General features: G+C 36.3%; 2 protein-coding genes, 1 non-coding gene and 1 pseudogene across 3 annotated transcripts; 2 read left to right on the top strand and 2 right to left on the bottom strand.

Annotated features, from left to right (window-relative positions):
• The first annotated feature begins 4,562 nt into the window (after positions 1-4,562).
• Positions 4,563-6,098, top strand: LOC127786754 (uncharacterized). Its single transcript, XM_052314399.1, has 3 exons — positions 4,563-4,946; positions 5,061-5,308; positions 5,417-6,098. The coding sequence occupies exons 1-3, from the start codon at positions 4,563-4,565 to the stop codon at positions 6,096-6,098; spliced, it is 1,314 nt and encodes a 437-aa protein (XP_052170359.1).
• Positions 4,992-5,098, bottom strand: LOC127787762 (small nucleolar RNA R71). The gene has a single exon (XR_008020226.1). It is a non-coding gene; the product is annotated as a small nucleolar RNA R71 (small nucleolar RNA).
• Positions 6,099-8,429: 2,331 nt separating the features above from the next.
• Positions 8,430-11,096, bottom strand: LOC127786753 (UPF0481 protein At3g47200-like). Its single transcript, XM_052314398.1, has 2 exons — positions 10,533-11,096; positions 8,430-9,143 (listed from the first exon to the last, which is right to left on the bottom strand). The coding sequence occupies exons 1-2, from the start codon at positions 11,094-11,096 to the stop codon at positions 8,430-8,432; spliced, it is 1,278 nt and encodes a 425-aa protein (XP_052170358.1).
• A 241-nt stretch (positions 11,097-11,337) lies between these two features.
• On the top strand, positions 11,338-18,677 carry LOC127787133 (F-box/kelch-repeat protein At3g24760-like; annotated as a pseudogene).
• The last annotated feature ends 28 nt before the right edge of the window (positions 18,678-18,705 follow it).

The following is an 18,705-nucleotide window of genomic DNA, read 5'->3' as shown; positions in this document are numbered from 1 at the left end:
ATGTTGACTTGCCATTCGCCTGACAGCCACGCCGTAAAATTTATTTTGACATAAAATGTATCAATTACAGACACATATATATTTAAAATGGTATTTGGGCATTGAATTTTGACATTTTATGTGTCCCTCAACATTAATGATTAAAAAATTATAGATAATTATTCATTACCCGATGTAATTGTAATAGTAACTTTTTAATTATTAATATTAAGTTTACATAAAATATTAAAATTTTATATTCAAATAACATTTATGTACATACAAGATAAGAGAATCTAAACCAAAATTAATTGCAAAATTAAGCCCATTCAAACTGGAGTTCATTTGGTTAAAATTTTAAGATATTATATTTTTGATGTATTATAACTTGGTAATATTCAATCTTATAAATAATGAATTTGATATTTAAATTCTACTTTCTTCTGAAATACCTTTTTATAGAGAAGAAAGTAGCTTTTTTAACTCAAAAATATTATTAATTAAAAAATAATGTTAATTATTATTACATAAAATACATTTATTATATCTTATTTTTAATATCAAAATAAGTTTATTAATTAATTAAATAATAATTAAAAAACAATACATTCATTTAGTATTAATTGGACCAGAATTATTTACGTATGACATTGTAGACAGCGAAGATAGTTTGCAATGTAGGGCTGTAATTGAAACAAGATTCGCTAAGCTTAGGCTCGGATTGATGAGTCAGTGTATGGGCTCGGCATGGGCTCGGAGAATGGTTGCAAGCGGTCGCAAGCAGTGAAGAAGGTGAATGGGTTGCAGGTGTCATTTCGGTCGGAGAACGCGAATCGGTTGGAGAAGGCGAATAGTTGTCGCCTCAGGTGATCACCTTTAACTTAAAACAAACAGTCCTATGTAATATGTTCCAACGATGATACCATAATAATAATCTACTGCAGAAGAACTTCAAAGTTAAAACATAATTGCATTTTTCATATCAATGCAAAGTTCTGTCATCACCTTAATTAAGAGGGTTGAAAATAATTATATATATATATATATATCCCTGAGAGTCATACATATAATCATATCTCTCTCACATTTGGAATATAAGTTCCAGAAACATCTTATTCTCTATCACCTAACTGAAACTAATGAACAACAATCCCATTATCAGCCGCTTTGAAAATTTAGCTTGCAACTGAAAAAATAGACTCAAAATGGAAAATTGGGCTCTTACTTATTGAAGAAGAAGAAGAAGAAGAAGAAGAAGAAGAAAATTGGCGGGTTAGCTTCTGCAAAGTTTTATATTTTGTCATCAGCATCAACCTTAATTATGCAACCAAGTATGTAGCCTTAAGTTAAGCGCCACCAGATCCATACTTCTTCCCGAAGACGATCATCTGCAGTTTATCATAACCGGCAAGCACTCCAGACCCAGCGATGGCACGGAGAATGTTTTCACCGGCACCCTTGAAGAGAGACTTGGCACCCTCATTCTTCAGGATCTGGGAGAAAGCATCCATGGAACTCTTGTACTTGACGGCTTCACCGGAGGTCATCATCATTCTTCTCCGCACTAAATCTGACTCCCGTCCCTGCCACTACTAGTGTCGAAAGGAGAAGAATAGGAGAAGCCTCATGCAAAGCTTTGACGACTACTGCTGCCCCGGAGAAGAAGAGGAACAGGCGAATGCAAAGGGCAAGAGGTAGAAATAAATAGGGTAAACTTGCTTCTTCTCCCTCGCCGCCTTAGTTGCTCAGTTGCATGTGCTTCTTGCTTTTTCTAGAAGTGACTTTCTCAAACTTTCAGAGTAACTAGGGGTGTGCAATTGATTATAACTGAAATGAACTGTCCAAAAATTATTAATCAAACCGAACTGACCAGCCTATAATAACCGAACCGACCAACCCCACTAACCGAAAACTAAAACATAGTAATTGAACCAAACCGAAAATTGAATTAACCTAGAATACCGAAGAGATTGAACATCTGCTGTCACTGGCCACCAGGTGGCCGACCGGTGATTCCAATGATCGGAACTAGTCATTGGATTCCCCCAACTATAGTGATTCATATATCCAAAAATAAGTTTGATCAGACGGTTGATTTTTTGTAGATCTAAAAATTTATAGTTAAAAAACTCTCACGTTTCTGGAAAAATAGAAGGCGTTTCTGGAAAAATAGAAGTTGTAGAGCAGAAAACTTATCGAAGGGCGAGCATTGGTGAAAATTAATCGGAGGAGAAAGAGATGCACCCATAGGCGTTGAAGTCGGCGTTGCTGTGTCGAAGGTCCAAGTCGGCATCGGCGTTAAAGTGAAAGCGTCGGAGGTGGTTGCTTCGACGGAAACAACAATTGGCGTTGGAGACGATGGGGGTCGAGCAAACGGAAGGACCAAGGATCGATTCGGTCCTTCCGCCTTCTGGGTCTTCTCTCTGATCTACCGTTTACGAAGCATCGAAGTCAAAGAGCCTTCGTCTTCATCTTCTCTTCGCCATTGGCGACGGGTGGAGGGAGATTTGGGATGAAAATGAAATGGCGAAAGAGAGAGAGAGAGAGAGAGAGAGAGAAGGACAAAGAGGGAAGGAGAGAAGGACGAAGTGATGGTGGAGGGAAATCTGGGGACCTAGGGTGACGCGCCCCCGTGAGGGAGGAGGCTTCACGGTTCGGTTTGGAAGGGTTATTACGCTCCACGGTTCGGTTCAGTTTTCGATTATTTTTATCAAAATAACCGAACCGAACCGACTAACCGATTTTTTGCTAAATGAGTAACCGAAATCGAACCGGTTATTATGCCTAACTGAATCGAACTAATCGAACCGATCAGTTTGGTTCGGTTAAATTGATTTACCCAATTTTTTGCACACCCCTACTTATCTCCTCTCCATCTCAATCTCTTTCTCTTTGTGTATTTATGATAAGTGTCTTTTATACACTTATTTTGGTCTATAAACTTAGCATTTATACATTCAATAAGCATGATTTCTACTTGATTTAGTTCTATATATGGTTATGTAGATGTGGAGCATGTGTTAAAGCGGACATGGAGCAAAAAGAGTGATTTTTGGTGCATGATGGGAGTGAAATGAAGCTTGGAGGCATGGTCGGGTTTCGAATTAAAAGAAAGCAAAAGAGTATCGAGAGCAAGAAGTTGAAGATGATAAAGTAAGAGACCAAAGAAGAAGGCTAGCGGGCTTATAGCTGTATGCATACCGCTGTAGCACCACTATAAAACTTAATTTCTGGAGCTCACGGTCTTACAGCGGTATGCATATCGCTGTAGGACCGCTTTAGGAATTATTTTCTGGAGCTCACGGGTCTGCAGCAACAAGCATACCGCGATAGGACCGCGGTAAGGTTCAAAGTTTCGTGACAAGGCCGTTTTAAGCCCGTTTCAATCCAAATAAAAGAGAAATAGACTCCTTCAAGGTGAAGGACTTTGATAACCTAAAGAGGGCTATATAAAGTCTTATTTTTGGGAGATTAGGAGCTTTTGGAAGGAGGAGAACACGGCAAGTTGGGGCAAAAAGAGGAGATTTTCTTGAAGATCTTCGGTTTTGGTTTTATTTTTCTGTTCTTTATTCTTTGCAACATCATGAACTCCGTTTTTATTACTCTTTCGTTGGTTGAAACTCTGTTAGGCTAAGTACTTTGTGGCTAGGGTGATTGATGAAACCTAGTTCAATGATGGTTTAATTAAAAAGTATTCAGGTTTTATTTTATTCTTGTCTTTTGAGTTGATCGTTTATTATGCACTACTTCCATTTTGATGCTTGGTCGCCATTAGAACGTGTTTGTGATTTATATTGCTTTCGAGAGATTCAATATAGATTAGCACTTGATAATAAATGACATAAGGTTCAATAATAGGTAGAGATACCGTTATGCCTTGTGAAATCTTATTTTGATGATCATTGTGGATAAATGCATGTTTGTATATTTGCAGATTAATTAGAGATAATTAATCTCATATGTGAGCATAGATTCAATTGACCATCAAGAGAGGTTTTTAATTAACATAGGATCATCGATTTTCAGCTCAAAGCAAGAATTATGAAATTACTGAGAGATTAAACCAAATATAGAGCTACGGTGGATTTATGAACCCTAGTGCATTAGATTTCTATATTTAAAACCTAAATAATCGGCTTGTGTTTTCCTTTTGGTGAGTTAGTTTTGACTTATATAAAACTTCCATTGAATATTCTTTTAATTGTGTGTGACTTATTAAAGTTAATAGTGGTTAAAGTAGGGACCAAAAGCTAATCCTCGTGGGAACGATACTTGATTTATCATTATATTACTTATTACGATTTCGTACACTTGCGGAAAGAAAAAGTCGAACAAGTTTTTAGCGCCGTTGCCGGGGATTGGTTATTTTGATTACTACTTTAATTAATATTAGCTTTAACACTTGTGTTGAGTTTCCTTATTTTTGACGCTGAACTATTTCAATTTTTGATGTGTTAGGATTGAGATAGTACATGCGGCGTTCGGAACGTCTTGATCTTGTCGAGTTTGATCCAGAGATTGAACAAACCTTTCATCAAAGGCGTCGTGAACAAAGAGCAAAAAGAGAACAACAGTAAGGCATTATGGCCGACAATGAAAATCAGCTTGTTCAAGTGGAGCGTACTGTTGAGAACAATGAGAGAGATATCTTGATGGGGGATTTCATGATGCCTCCAGTCGTTGAGAACCGGTCGAGCATAGTTTATCCTCCATATGGGCACGATAACTTCCAGTTGAGACCGGATGTGATAAATTTGTTCTCCAACAACATTTTATTCTATGGGAGAAGTGATGAAAATCCACACTACCATCTCTCTCGTTTTCTAGAGTATTGTGGCAACTTTAAGTATCAAGGGATCAATGAAGAAGCAATGAGGATGCGACTTTTTCCTCATACTTTGAAAGACAAAGCTCGGGAGTGGTTGGATTCACTATCACCTGGTAGCATCACTACATGGACTGATTTGGTTCATAACTTCACACTTAAATATTTTCCACCAGCCAAGATCAGCAAATTAAAGTATGAAATTTCGACTTTCCAGCAAGCTAAAATTGAGAACTTTCATGAAGCATGGGAATAGTACAAAGAATTGCTAAGGAAATGTCCAAATCATGGGTTTTCTTTACCAGCTCAAAATCACTATTTCTATGCCGGGTTAACTCCTTACAACCGTTCGGCGGTTGATTCTACAGCAGGTGGTTCTATTAGAAACAAATCGGTTGGAGAGTTACATGATCTTTATGAAACAATGAGTGAGCAATTTGTAATGTGGCCGGATAGGAGTTCAAATAGGAGAGCAGGTGGAGTACACGAAGTGGATATGAATACGTTAATGTTGGCCAAGATTGATGCTCTTTCAAAACAGATGGAAAACTTAAAATACTCTCCATCAGTTAATATGGTGTAAGGATCTCTTTCAGTTTGTGTAACTTGTAGGGCAAACCATCTGTCATCCGAATGCCCATTGACCGTTAGGGATCATTCACTCATAGAGCAGGCTGCATATGCGCAAAATTTCCCGCGTCAACAAAATTTTCAGCATCCACAAAATAATCCATATTCTCCAACATACAATCCCGGCTGGAGAAACCATCCTAATTTTTCATATGGCAACAATCAGGGAATTCAAAACCCACCAAAACAAGGAAGACCACATGAGGAAAAAGGAGGATGGGAAGCAACAATTTCAAAACTTCAAGAACGAAATGAGCGAACCGATGCAGCCATAAAAAATATAGAGACTCAAATTGGGCAGTTAGCTAAAATTCTTACTGAGAGGCAACAGGGCACATGGCCAAGCAATACCGAAGTTAATCCTAAGGAGCAAGCAAATGCAATCACTACAAGGAGCGGGGTGCAATTACCAGAGATTCATGTTAAAAGACCAAGTGTGGAAAAGAAAATTGATATTGAAAAAGAGATAACAACTGAGAATAAGGAGCCCGAAGATATAGCTGAACAAGAGAAGGTGATTCTACCAACAGTCAAGCCTTATGTTCCACCTATCCTGTTTCCTCAAAGATTGCGCAAGCACAAGTTGGATAAGCAATTTGAGAAATTTTTGGAGGTATTCAAGAAGCTACAATTTTTGGATAAGAGTTTGAATAAATCAAATTAATTAAATCGAATTAACAAGTTCAGTCGGTTTGATTCAATTTTTTATGTGCAATGGTTCAATTTGGTTATTTCCTTCAAGATTTTCGGTTATTTAATTCGGTTCGATTTGATTATTTTTCTCAAGAATTTTTGTTATTCAATTTTATTTTTTTAGTATTATTAACCGAAAAACCAAATCAAACCAACAACTCAATCCTCTTTTATTAGGTTCAGTTCGAATTTATTGGTAAGAATTTTGATTCAATTTTCGGTTCAGTTACAAGGGCTCAAAATTTGGTTAGTTCAATTTTGGTTATTTCAATTAATTTAGATGACTCGATTGATTCGGTTTAATTCAGTTATATGTCTCGATTTGATTTGGTTTGATTAGTAATTTTTAATTTGATTATATCTAATTGCACACCTCTAGAAAAGAGCAAGGGATTATAATTAATTATAACAAAATTATGATAATAGATTCAATTCAAAAGCCATAATAAATCATTATTTGATAAAAAAATCAGCATTTAGTTCACTCTATCCAAATTATTTTTATCCTAATTATGTGATTACTACAACAAATTTTAGATTAAGAGGCATTTAAAAATGCCTTAATAGATACTTTATTGGGGCATTTTAACTATTAGGGCACTTAAAATAATGCCCTATGTAACTGTGCCCCAAAAACGTATTGAGGCATTTACAAATGCCTTAAAAATAACTAGAAATTTAAGTTTATTGCAACACTTAAAAATGCCTCAAAAATCACTATAAATTTATTTTTTATATCCCCACAAGGCCTTTTTTCTCTTAATTCTAACTTACTTCTCCCTCGGCTCGAACCCTGAACCTTTCCTTCTTTTTGCACATGCGTGACCACCTAATCTACACATCATCTTATTAATATATGTGCCTATGTTTATTTTATAGTATATCTAAGTTTCATTAGAATTATTCTATTGGGGCACTTAAGATTTGTCTATTAGGGCACTTCATCAGAGTGTCTCATTAGAATTATTTTAATGAGGTATTTCAAAGATTCTACCCTATTAGATGTATCTATTAAGACACTTATATTTGTTTATTAGGGCATTTCATTATCGTGCCTCATTAGAATTGTTTTATTGGGGCACTTCTTTAAATTGTGTTTTAAAATAGTATTTTATAGAGCATTTAATTGTTGTGCCTCATTAAAGTTATTGTATTATGGCACTTTTTTAGATTATGCCTTAAAATAGTATTTTAGATAACACTTTCTAAAAAATGCCCTAAAAAAAAAGCCTCAACAAATCATTTTTGTTGTAGTAGATATTTTTGTGAAACTCATCTATTAATGTATTATATTTTTGTGTTATTTCAATATAAAAATAAAATATTATTAAATAAAAATTACTTTTTGTACTAATTTTATATTCAAATAACACTTATGTACAGACAGAATGATTAATAGATAATCTAAACCAAAATTAATTGCAAAAACCCCACTCAAATTGGAGTTCATTTGGTTAAATTTTTAATGTATTGTGTTTCAGATCTATTATAACTTGGTAATATTCAATCTTATAAATAATGAGTTTAATATTTAAGTTCTACTTTCTTCTCAAAGTACCCTTTTATGGGGAGGATATTTTCTAAAACTAAGCTTGTTTTATTGGGGGAAAAACAAAAAAAATCACAATTAATTATGTTCACAGAGTAGCTTAATATTATTAATTAAAAGATAATGTTAATTATTATTACACAGAGTACATTTATTATATCTTATTTAACATCAAAATAAATTTATTAATTAAATAAATAATTCAAAACACAATACATTTTTTTCTGTAAATAAAATGGTAAATTATATGAAATCTTTTTACACTTAGGGTCACGTGCAACTTACTCTCTTGTGCTTTCAATTGTATCAAAACATCCCCTTACACTTTTAAAATATTGCAATCAGCCACAATTTATTATTATTTTATATAATTTTGTATAATAATCTATATATAAAATATATAATTCTACATATATAATTTCAATATATCAAAAAATATATAAAATTTTGTATTAATCAACCAATAGATTGCATAAAATTATATAAAATAATAATAAATTATGACTAATTGTAACATTTTGAAAGTGTAATGGGTTTTTTGATGCAATCGAAAATACAGAAGAATAAGTTACACATGACTCTCAGTGCAGAGGTATTTTATATAATTTATCCTAAATAAAATTACGTTAAAAAAAAAAGTACAAAGCAATTACAAGATACAGCGAGCACATGTCCTGCAAACTCGGAAACAACACAAATCGAACCCTAAACCCTAAAACACATTACATTCATTTCGTATTAATTGGACCACAATTATTTACGCATGACATCGTACACAGTGAAGCCAGTCTGCAATGTATTGAGGGTAAAGAGGATGACGGCGGAGACGACAGAAATAATCGCCCATGGGTTTCTGAAATAAGTACGAATCAATTCGGCCCGCCATTTACGCCACGGCTTATTGCAGTAGGAAATGATGCTGTCAGTCATCCTGAAAAGGTCACTGGAGGGATCTATCATCAAATCCTTCGACATCATATGGAACAAATTGGCCGCAACCTTGTCGGTGCCGACTAAGTTGAAGATGATCCCTTCGGAGATTAGCAGGCCGATGTCACGATCGTGGCAGATAATGTCGCCCATGAAGCAAATGAACGAAGTAATGGCGTGGTCGTCTCCAATGTGGCAACGCTCGAAAGCTATGAGGTTCAGGAAGGTCGATACGGTGGCGTCCTCGACAAAGAATGCAGGGAGGCTCAGGATGCCGTCGTCGAAGGAGATGTCCATGCCGTAATTGATTTTGCTCTTCCTGAAACGGATGCCAGCTTCATTCAACACCGTGGCTGATATGCTGGGGTGGAGTCCTTGTCTAGAGGGTAGCTTGGAAAGAGGTTCAGTGGATTTGGACCGCTTTACAAGCAAACTCTTTCGATAGAGGTCCAGGATGTGGAGGCTTTTGCCCATTTCAAAGTTACTGTGATCTTCAAAGAAGTGAAGTATCAGCCTGTTCAACTCCTCCATGGCTACCTAGATGAACCATGCAAGTTTAATTAAATAAAAAAAAATATTACATTATTAACCGAAATGTTATTTGCACACTCAGTTGTGAAACTTTTGGTAATATATGTTAATATATTATATTTCATGTCACTTCAATGCACCAGCATTATTAAAATATTACAACTTAATGCACAAATAACATTCTCATTATAGTATCACAATCAGGGGCGGATGCAGAAGGGGACTTGAGATTGGACTATATTTGGGAATTTATATATTTATATATATATTATTATTTATTATATATTTTTTTATTATTTATTATATATATTTTTTACTATTTAATTGGGGCTGGCACGGGCTTCAGCCCGTGCCAGCCCCCCCTATATCCGCCCCTGGCCCGTGCCAGTCCCCCCTATATCCGCCCCTGATAACAATGCAAAAAATACTTAAAAAGATCTAAACATGTATATTTTTGTGTAAATTTTTTTAAATAAAATATTCAAAGGGTGTTATTAAAATTTTAAAAGAGCTTCAAAGGGTATTTTTTAATTTTTTGTATCGAATTTTGTAATAACATTATACTTATAAATTAAATAAAAAGCTAGCTTTAATAGGGAGATCTTTATCATGGCTACAGTTTTTTTGGTATAAAATATTTTATTAACATATTTTGGTAATGTTAGTCTTTGAAAGGGGGAATGGATTATAATTATAAGAAAGTTATGATAATATATTCTATTCAATTCAAAAGTCAAAATAAATCCTTAATTGAAAAAAAAAATCATCATTTAGTTCCCTCCATCTAAATTATTTTATCACAATTATGTGATACTTTGTATTATATTTTGTGTTATATTAATATAAAAATAATATATTATTAAATAAAAATTATTTTTTATATTAATTTAAGATGCATGAATGAATCTAATTTAATTGAATTCTATATGAGGTGATAAATGAACGGATATTCACACAAAGCTTAATTACAAAGAGGATAATTAATCACTGTCAATTTTAAATAATATTTATTTACTATATCTTATTTTTATTATATTATTTTATAATTAAAAATAAAATACAATAAAAATGTCTCTCATCTTAAAAATCAGACTAATTTGGTCGTCATTACCCCCTTAAAAGCGATTCTAGTGATATATAAAAGAGAAAGAAACAATATGTACAGTTTTTAAGATTTAAGATTTAATAACATGAGAGGTCATGTTAATTAAATTTTAATCATTCGTTCAGAATTGAGAGTTAAAATTTAATCTTAACTCTCTGATTAAGAAAATATATTTTATTAATGAATTATATAATAAATGAAATTTTATATTTTAATTAAAAAATTGAAATTTAATAAACAAGGGTTTTCATGTTACTAAATGAGACAAGTTGAATTCGTATATTTATTACCTTGTCATTCTCTTTGATGCCTTGGAGCTTGAATAGCACAAGTATCGGTAATTGATTCTCCAAGAACAACATATCTCGCCTGATAACCCACACGACATAAAAATCCCCTTCAGAGCCAAATAAAGGATAGTCATCGGAATAATCACTCTTCCTTTCCGTCCATACCCGCATTATTTCCAACACGAAACACTCATCCACAATCATTAACTTCACAAATTTTTCAATATCGTGTTGCCGCTTGGGCTCGAGCGAGTCATAAGAATCCTTGAGGTCTTGTGCCACTTCAACCATGGAGTTGAAAATTATGTCCAGAGACACCGGCGATCTTTCGAGAAAATGGAGGAAAGCGCGTTGCTTGTGATGCTCCATGAGCTCCAGGTGAGGCTCCCCGTGATGGTACGGCCCAAACGACACCGCTTGGGGCTGGTAGGCTTTCGCGTTGAGCTCGGAGATGAGGGGAGGGAGCTTGTAGATGGACCGCTTCCTCCAGCCCTGCTCTCCTTCTATTTGAGCATTGCGGCGGTTGTTGAGTTCAGTTTTGATGTCGATCACCCACTGACTCATCTCTCCGCTTGGTGTCTATAAAGGAAGTGGCCGGCCGGCAGTTTGTGGAGCACTTGGTGTGCGAAGTTGGGATTATAAAGAGAGAGCCTATATTCCTGACTGCAATGCTGATAGTGATACTGATACCGCAACTGCATGTTCTTTGCTTAATTTCTTCCCAAATCTTCCTCTTCATTTACTGTTCAAGCAGAGCAGAGAAGCGTCAGCCTTTATTCCATTAGTTATTGAATCACAGGCTTGATTCCTAACTCTGATTTGATTTCCATTCCGTCTGTAATCCAACCAGTCAATGGATTGGGCATTGCAAAGCCGATTGATGAATCTCATGGAAGGTTTCTTCCCCGCGAGTACTTTTTCCAGGTCCAGCTACACGCTCATCCTCAAAGGCGCCTGGTGAGAAACGTCCCCGCTTCGATTATCTCGGTGCAATCCTCTCGTCGGCATGTTCAATAACGGATCTGGATTACCTAGATTTATCGTTGGCAGCGTTAGGTTCATTGGTGGATTGGTTGATATATTTATGCCTGCCTATAAATGTAAAATATAAATATTTAAATAATTTTTCAATATACAGAAAATTACCGTATCAATTACAGATATATATATATTTAAAATGACATTTCGACGTTCAATTTTGACATCTTATGTGTCACTCAACCCTAATGATCAAAAAATTATCGATAATTATTCAATAATTAATGCAATCGTAATGGTAATTTTTTAATTATTAATATTGAGTTCACATAAAATATCAAAATTTTATATTCAATTAACATTTATGTACATGCAGGATGACAGCTCTATACAGAATCTAAACCAAAATTAATTGCAAATACCCATTCAAATTGGAGTTCATTTGGTTAAATTTTTAAAGTACTATTATGTTTCAGATCTATTATAACTTGGTAATATTCAATCTTATCAATAATGAGTTCAATATTTAAGTTCAACTTTCTCCTCAAAAAGTACCCTTTTACATGGAGGACACTTTCTAAAACTAAGCTTGTTTTAATGGGGAAACAAATAAAAAAAACAATACAGTAAATTAGGTTCACAAATAGCTTTTCTAACACAAAAATATTATTAATTAAAAGATAATATTCATTATTATTACATAGATTTATGATATCTTATTTTTAATATCAATACAATAGAAATTTATTAATTAAATAAATAATTCAAAACACAGTACATTCATTTAGTATTAATTGAACCACAATTATTTATGTTTGAAATCGTAGATACCGAAGACAGTTTGCAATGTAGTGAAGGTAAAGAGAATGACGGCGGCAATGACAGAAACAGTCACCCATGGGTTTCTGAAGTATGAATCAGGTCGGCGCGCCATTTATGCCACGGCTTCTTGTAGTAGGCATCAATTCCCGTAATCACCTTTGCAAGTTCGCTGGAGGATTCCAAGATCAAATCCTTCGACATCATATTGAACAAATCGACCACAGCCTTGTCTCTGCCTATCAAGTTGAGGATGATCCCTTTGGAGCTTAGCAAGCTGATGTCGCGATCTTTGTGGACAATGAAGTTCATGAAGCAGATGAACGAAATAATGGCGCGCCCAACTCTAATGTGGCACCGCTCGAATGCAATGAGGTTCAAGAATATCGATTCGGTGTCATTATTGACAACGAATCTGGGGAGCCTCACGACGCCGCCGTCGACGAAGGAGATGTCACTGAAACTTCTGCTTTCGTTCACCTTGAAACGGATGTTGGCTTCATTCAACTCCGTGGCTGAGCGGATGACGATGGGCCACTTTTTGGGTTCCACGCCGCTGGCGTATATGCTTTCCCCGTAGACCAAGCTCTTGTGATAGAAGTCCAGGACATGGAGGCATGTGCCCATTTTGGGGCCAAGAGGTTCATGGCCATAGAATGAGGGTATTTTCCGGTTCAAAATCCACAAGTTCTTCTGGATGAAGAATGCAAGTTTAATTAAATAAAAAAAAATATTGCATTAACCCAAATGTTATTTGGACAATGAGTTTAATCTTTTTGGTTTTAAAACTAAATATAATAAATATATCTCTCATCTTAAAAATGAGGCTAATTTGGTTGACAGTATTCTCATAAAAGAAAATCTAGTAACATGAGAGATCATGTTAATTAAATGGTAACCCTCTAACTAAGAATGGAAGGATAGAAATTAAGAAAAAGTATTTTAATAATGAATTATATGATAAATTAAATCTTAACCTTTTAATGTTAATTAAAAATTTAAATTTTAGTAAACATGAAATTTAATATTTAATATTATCAAGTGAAGTGGGAGAAATTGAATTTATCTATTTATACCTTCTCGTCGTCCAATGTGAATGTTATAATCTTGAGTAACATGAGTAACACACGTATGGGTAATTGATTCTCCAATAATAACATATCTCGCTTAATAAACGGTATGACATATTGTATCTCATTGTTGTCAGAAAAGGGATCATTCACTAAAATATCACCATCAAATGATTTTTTCGCAGACCAAAATATTGAAAACATGAAACATCCATCCACAGTCATTAGCTTCACAAATTTCGTGGTATCGCGTCGCCACTCGGGGTCGAGCGAGGCATACGAACCCTTGAGCTCCTCAGCCACTTCGAACATGGAGTCGAAGATTGTGGAAAAAGGCACCTCCGATTTATGGAGGAAATTGAGCAGAGCGCGTCCCTTGTAAACCTCCATGGGCTTCAGGTGAGGCTCCCCGTAATGGTACGGCCCGAACGACACCGCGTGGGGCTGGTAGGCTTTCTTGTTTAGGTCGGAGATGAGGGGAGGGACCTTGTAGATGGACTGCATCTTCCTGCTCTGCTCTTCCTGGCTTTGAGTATTGTCGAGGTCATGAGCATTGTCGAGGTTGTCGATCACCCACTGGCTCATCTTTCGACTTGCTTTTAATGTCGTTGGCTCAGTCACTAATCTTGGTGTCTATAAAGGAAGTGGCCGCCCGGCAGTTTGTCGAGCACTTGGTGTGCCGACGTTGGGATTATAAAGAGAGAGCCTATATTCCTGACTTGCAACGCTGATATAGCAACTGCATGTTCTTTGCTTTCTTGCGGGACCCAAATCCTCCTCTGCATTTGCTGTTCAAGTAGAGCAGAAGTCTAAGCCTTTAAAAAAGTTATTGAATCACAGGCTTGATTTAACAATCAGCCTATAATATGTTCTATTGAAACGAAACGAATATTATCCACTTAAACGATTAAAGGCTTCACCTTAAATAGTTCTATTCATAGTGGAATTTTTCCTTCACTTGAACCACGAAAGCACTGATTCTTTCTCCCCCACTTAAGAAAGAAATATTTTTTTATTGCTTTAGCATCCCATCCTCGGGTTTCATGCTCACTTGCCAATCGCTTGACCGCCACGCCGTATGGCCGAGACATAGGATTGGAAGTTCAGATCAATCTATATCTCTAGTAAATCCTAAAATGGGCCTTCTCGGCCTATGAGCTGCACTGACTGGTGCTGAAAGCCTTTGGGTTGGGCTCGCCTGGTCTGTCTTCACAGCTCATAGCCCATTTGATCCTTCAATGACCATGCCTAATATTGAAGAGGTCCACGGCCTAGTGACTAGGGATGGCAATTGTAATCGAAACTGTGGGAAATCGAACTGAAATCGAAATCGAATCGGTCAATGCAGTTAAAAATCGTTTGACTGGGTAATGATTTGGTTTGAGAAAAAACCAAACTCTGTTTCAATGGGTATATTTTGGTTATGATTTTTACTAAAACCAAACCAAAACACGAACCGAATGGTGGGTAATCGAACCGAACCGAATATATATATATATATAATATATTATATATAATATAATATGTATATATAATATATATTATATACAATCCAGCCCACCTGAGCCCAATTGTCTTGCTTGCAAACTCTTCTCCTTCCTCTCTCGACCTCACTCTCTCTCACCCTCGTTGCCTCTCGCTCATCCGTGCGTCCTCGCCCTTACTCTCTGCATCTCTCTTGCACTCACTCGCCCTCGCTGGATCTCTCTTGCTCTCGCTAGGGCTCAGCCCCTGCTCTCGCTCGCCCTCACTGGATCTCTCTTGCTCTCGCTAGGGTTCAGCCCCTGCTCTTGCTTGCCCTTGATCTCCTCACCCTTGCTGCCTCCTTTCTCTTGCTCCTCTGCGCGAGCTCGCCAGTCACCCTCGCTCTCTGCATCTCTTTTGCTCTCACTCGCCCTCGCTGGATCTCACTTGCTCTCTCTAGGGCTTGGCCCCTCTTGCTCTCGCTTGCCCTCGATCTCTCTCACCCTCGCTGCCTCTCGCTCTCTGCCTCATCTCTTTTCAAATTAATTTATTTTTTATATTTATAATTTTGTTAGATGGAGTTGGCTCATTCATTTCAGATGAATATGCATCAATTTACGAAAAATATATTAATGTTGTTGATGAAGGTATTAAATTTCGTAGCTAATTTTTTTAGCTTAAATTACAATTTAATTATGCAAATATTAATTTATTGATCTTAATAATTGTAGGTTTGGAGATGTGATTTTATATTCAAAAAGTTTTGTAACTTTATGCAAGAACAAAGTAACTTTATTATAATTTATCTTTGTTTGTTGTAAAATTATCAAAAAAATTTATGAATGCTATTTGTCTTTGTTTGTTGATATAGATTAAACTAAAAAAATCATGGTTAAACTGAAACCGAACCGAAATTGAATAGTTTGGTTATGGTTTTAAATTTTTAAAATTAAATGAGTAATGATTTGGTTTTAGTTTTAGTAATTTAAATTTAATTTAATTATAATTTTGACAAAAATCAAAACCAAACCGAATCATCGACACCCTACTAGTGGTCAACCAACAAATATTCTCACCAGCAGATGCTGGTCTCCATGCGGACCAGTTCTTTCCACCTTCTCATCCGCAAAAGGACAAACACCATGTCGCCATTTGTTTCTTTCTCTCTTCTCTCGCTACCGCTACTCTCCATCTACAACCGAACTCTGATTTGATTTCCATTCCGCCTGTAATCCATCCAGTCAATGGATTGGGCATTGCAAAGCCGATTGATGAATCTCATGGAAGACACAAAACTCGGCAAAGACCTCAACGATTCTTCGTTCATTTGGGAGCAATATCTCGGCTCCGACCTCACCGAACTCATCCTCTCCTACCTCCTCATCCGCTGCGTCGTCCGCGCCGCCGCCGTCTGCAAGTTCTGGCATTCAATCATCACGACCGCCTCCTTCGCTGCCCGTGTCTCCGCCGCGAAGAAGCCCTGGTTCTTTCTGTACGGCCAGAACAACATCTTTTTCAAGAACAACCAGGCCTTCGCTTTCGATCCCGAAGCGGATGCCTGGCTTAGGCTCCCTACCGTTTGACCCTCCTCCCACGAGCAGTCCTCCATCGGCTGCGCCGGCTTCTTCTTCGCGACTACTTCTTCCAGGTTCAGCTACACGCCCATCCTCAAAGCCGCCTGGAGAGAAACGTCGCCGCTTCGATTCTCTCGGTGCAATCCTCTTGTCGGCGTGTTCAATCACGGATCTGGATTGCCTAGATTCATTGTCGTTGGCGGCGTTAGGTTCATTGGTGGGTTGGTCGATATAGAGGACAGGTTGGCTGTTGAGATCTATAACCCTAATTCGGATTCTTGGGAGCTTTGCCCGCCTTTACCTGCAGATTTCAGGTCAGGGAATTCGTCTCAGTGGCTCTCCTCGGCCTTGTTCAATGGAAAGTTCTATGTATTTGGGATTTATTCTTGTTTTGTTTCGTCATTTGATTTAAATAAGCACTTTTGGAGCGAGGTCCAGACTCTGCGGCCTCCAGGGGTGTTGTTTTCGTTCTTGGTTGCTTGTCAGGACCAGCTTGTTTTGGCTGGACTGTGCAATGGCCCTCGTGGACCATTGTTTAACTTGTGGAGGATTGATGAGAAAAGCATGGAGTTCAGTGAGATAGCAATCATGCCTCAGGACTTGCTTTATTGTTTGTTTGATAGCGCAGGGGAAGATAAGTTTGCAAGTCTGAAATGTGTTGGACTAGGTAACCTAATATATGTGTTCAATGAAGAGCATCACAGGAACTACCCAGCTTGTGTTTGTGAAATTAGCAGTTATTCTGGTCAGTGCCGTTGGAGGAGGGTTCCCAATTTGCCCGCCCCTGCAAAGAAGTTCCACAAGGTCATCAGCTTTTGTTCAACTGTCTTGCTCGATGATATTCTTAGATCACAAGGGGAAGAACTTGGTTTAGAGGAGGCTGTTCAATGATAACCGCTTCTATGCTTGGTAGGATTGATCTCTGGTCTTTAGTTTCCAGTTGGTTGATTTACTTATTCATTATATTCTTACTTCATTGTGTTGTTTAGCAAATTGATAGGTGAATGACCTAATATATCGGGTACCATTTTTGTTGTTTACTTTCATGGTTCCATTACTAAAAGGGAACTCAAGAAATGGATCCGGCATTTTATGTGATAAACTCTCTTTAAAGCTAAAAGATATTTTTTTTTAAGCAATTATTAGATTATCCTTATTATATGGCTCACAATGTTGGAAAGTTAAGCACCAAAATATGAGCAAAACTGAAATAGTGAAATGAAATGTTACGATGGATATGCAGTCATGAAGAGAAACGAGATCATATGATGCCTCTTCAATTAAGCAAATGGATGTGCCTATTTGGTGATGATGAAATAGAGGAAGTTTGTAACAAAAGAGAGGAAGACAAGAGAAAGCTTTGTGAAAAACCTTGAAGATGATATAGGATATGTGACAAAAGAAAGAATGTGGCTTTGGATAGAGATAGATATAGGTCTAGAATTCATGTAGTCGACCATTTAGGATATTTGATCTTCTGATTGTGGATTGTTGTTTTGTTGCTTTATGATTCCATATACTAAACTTTCTACAGTACCCTTCTATCTTCTTCTTTTCAACTCATTGTTACAAACTGCTGTATATCACCTTGCAATTTTTGTCTAGATGACTTAGAGATCTCACTTAATTTGTTTTCTTGTGCTCGCAGCTGCCATGGCCATACCACAAGTTTATTTGTGGAGGGGGAGTTACCATTAATAGTTCTACAATAGATTTCTCTTTTTTTGACATCTGTTTATGTTCAAAAATTGCCTTGAATCTGCAAGTTTTTTCCATGATATTTGGTCAATGTGGCAATGTTCTCCGACACATTCTGCACTATTGGTCTCTTACTCTTTGTTCCTTTCTGTGAATCATTCTTCGGCCTGGACCATAGTTGCCAAAACAAAAAATGAAAATAGGAGTCAATATGGGAAAATAAAGTGAGTAATACTCACAAACAATATAAGAGAAATGAAAACAAAAAGTAATTGTGAATTAAATGAGAAACTTAATAGGAATCTTATCCGAAAGAAAGAAGCTTCTGTAATATTATAGACATATCTTATTTAAATTTATCAGTATATTTTAATAAATCATTTTGTGCATTTATTTAAAACTTAAAGAAAAATAACATAAACATTAATAGATCAAGTTTTTAAATGGTTTTCTCAAGAGATTTTTTTACAAGGTTTCCTCGAGATTTTTAGGAATTTCTTATTGGTATTTTGAATGTATTCTGATCATTTCTCTAAAGCTTTCAAAATGTTTCCTTAAATCTTTCTTAAA

The sequence above is a fragment of the Diospyros lotus genome, chromosome 12, assembly GCF_014633365.1.
Source record: "Diospyros lotus cultivar Yz01 chromosome 12, ASM1463336v1, whole genome shotgun sequence".
Taxonomy (NCBI): Eukaryota; Viridiplantae; Streptophyta; class Magnoliopsida; order Ericales; family Ebenaceae; genus Diospyros; species Diospyros lotus.
Note: the sequence above shows the minus strand (reverse complement) of the source record. Positions and strands in the feature narration are given on the sequence as shown.